Here is a 1,586-nt window from a genome sequence, read left to right on the forward strand (position 1 = left end):
CAAATTTTTCATTACTCTATGTTGTATACTTATTTTATTTACAACAAGACCCCTAACAATAAACGTAATCAAAGAATTAACAAAATAATAATAGATAAATATAAAAATAAAAAAAAAAAAAAAAAATTTAAAAGTCTATGTTTGTTCTGAATTCTTAAGTTATCTTCTTTTCTTTTCTAATCAGTCACGGGACCGTCGACCACAGAGAGGTCTTCCGGTTGTCAATAAAAAGAGATAGTGTTTTTGCATTCAGTAACACTAAATAAGTTTAATAAAAATTGGACTTCTTATCCATGAATCACCTTTTCATTATAAGTTCTTTTCGGGACAGAAGTTTTAAAACTACCTGTCTGGAGGAGACACAAATTGCAACGAAATCCTTTGAATCTATAGACTAGTCACGTAAAATTATTTCTTCTTTTTATTATTATATTATTTTTTTTTATTACTATTCTAACAAAATTTTTAGACTCACGTTAGAGTCGAGTTCCAGCGACGGGTCAATGAGTTCAGGAAGGGAAACAAAAGCAACGGACTATACAAAACCTTTCCCTTTCTACTTAACTATAAACTTAAACTTCAGACTATAATTCGGAGAATGGGGTTCACTTCGTTACAGTTTTCCAGTTTGAGTCTATCATTCAAATAGTAACAAGTCTTTTTTACCATTCTTTGAAATAGTTTAAGTCTTATGTTCGACCAGTAAACTCCCAGCCGCGCGTCGTCACGCTAGCCCTGACTTAAAAATACAGATTAAACTAATCTTCAGCATTTATGTAGTCAGGGAAAAGTATCCACGTATATAAATCGACAGTTAGACAAAGAAAAACACACTCGAACTGAACTAATTGACCTAACCCCACAGACCACCAGTACCCACTGCACCAACAAGGTGGAAGAAGCAATAGGGAAATTAAAATTAATAAAAATAATAAATAAATAAAATGGTGGTTCTAGTTCCAGCACATAGTCTTAAGGTCAATTGGATCAAAATCAGAAAATGTTGTCTGCAGAAATCCATTTATAAATTTTGATTTGTCATTTTTACTTTCTATTTTCATTACAGAATCTTCCTGACCTGAATTATGAAAACAGCTAAGTCCACATATTTTTTTTTTTTCATTCAGACGGCACCTTAAGCTTTAGATTACAACCACATTAACCACTGAATTGATACTCTCTCATACTTACCCTAGCTAAATTGAGAGAAGGTGGAGAAGTTTCATTGAGAGTATTTACTTCTTTCTTCACTTGAACATCACTGACAAATGATAGGTTGATTATGTGGACATCATTAAGATTTGGTTTGCCATCAGACGCCGGACATTCTGGGTTTGTATGTAGTTAAGGAAATGTGAACAGCAAGTAACTGAAAAACACCTTAATAGGCTAAAGTTTACTACCTTTTTTAGATTCCAAATACATAATTATATTGAATATCTCTCCCCCCTCCCCCCTTATAAGTACTAATAATCTAAGTAATTATTTGTGATTAAGCTGAGAGCCTCTTCACAAATTCTGGGGATACCACCACATTACTACAAGCCTTTTTTTTACTAGTTCTATTGACTCTATAAATTTCGAAA

At 32.5% G+C, this 1,586-nt stretch overlaps 1 protein-coding gene across 1 annotated transcript in view; it reads right to left on the reverse strand.

Moving 5' to 3' along the window:
- The window catches only part of LOC103523509 (protein LSM12 homolog A-like), a gene marked incomplete at its 5' end in the record, with an annotated part of 10,076 nt that extends 8,738 nt beyond the window's left edge, over positions 1-1,338 (reverse strand). The window contains one exon of the mRNA XM_026833009.1: positions 1,192-1,338. Within this exon, the coding sequence (XP_026688810.1) occupies positions 1,192-1,338 (147 nt within the window). The remainder of the gene's footprint in view (positions 1-1,191) is intronic.
- Positions 1,339-1,586: the final 248 nt, after the last annotated feature.

This window comes from Diaphorina citri, unplaced genomic scaffold (assembly GCF_000475195.1).
Source record: "Diaphorina citri unplaced genomic scaffold, Diaci psyllid genome assembly version 1.1 scaffold25082, whole genome shotgun sequence".
Classification (NCBI taxonomy): Eukaryota; Metazoa; Arthropoda; class Insecta; order Hemiptera; family Psyllidae; genus Diaphorina; species Diaphorina citri.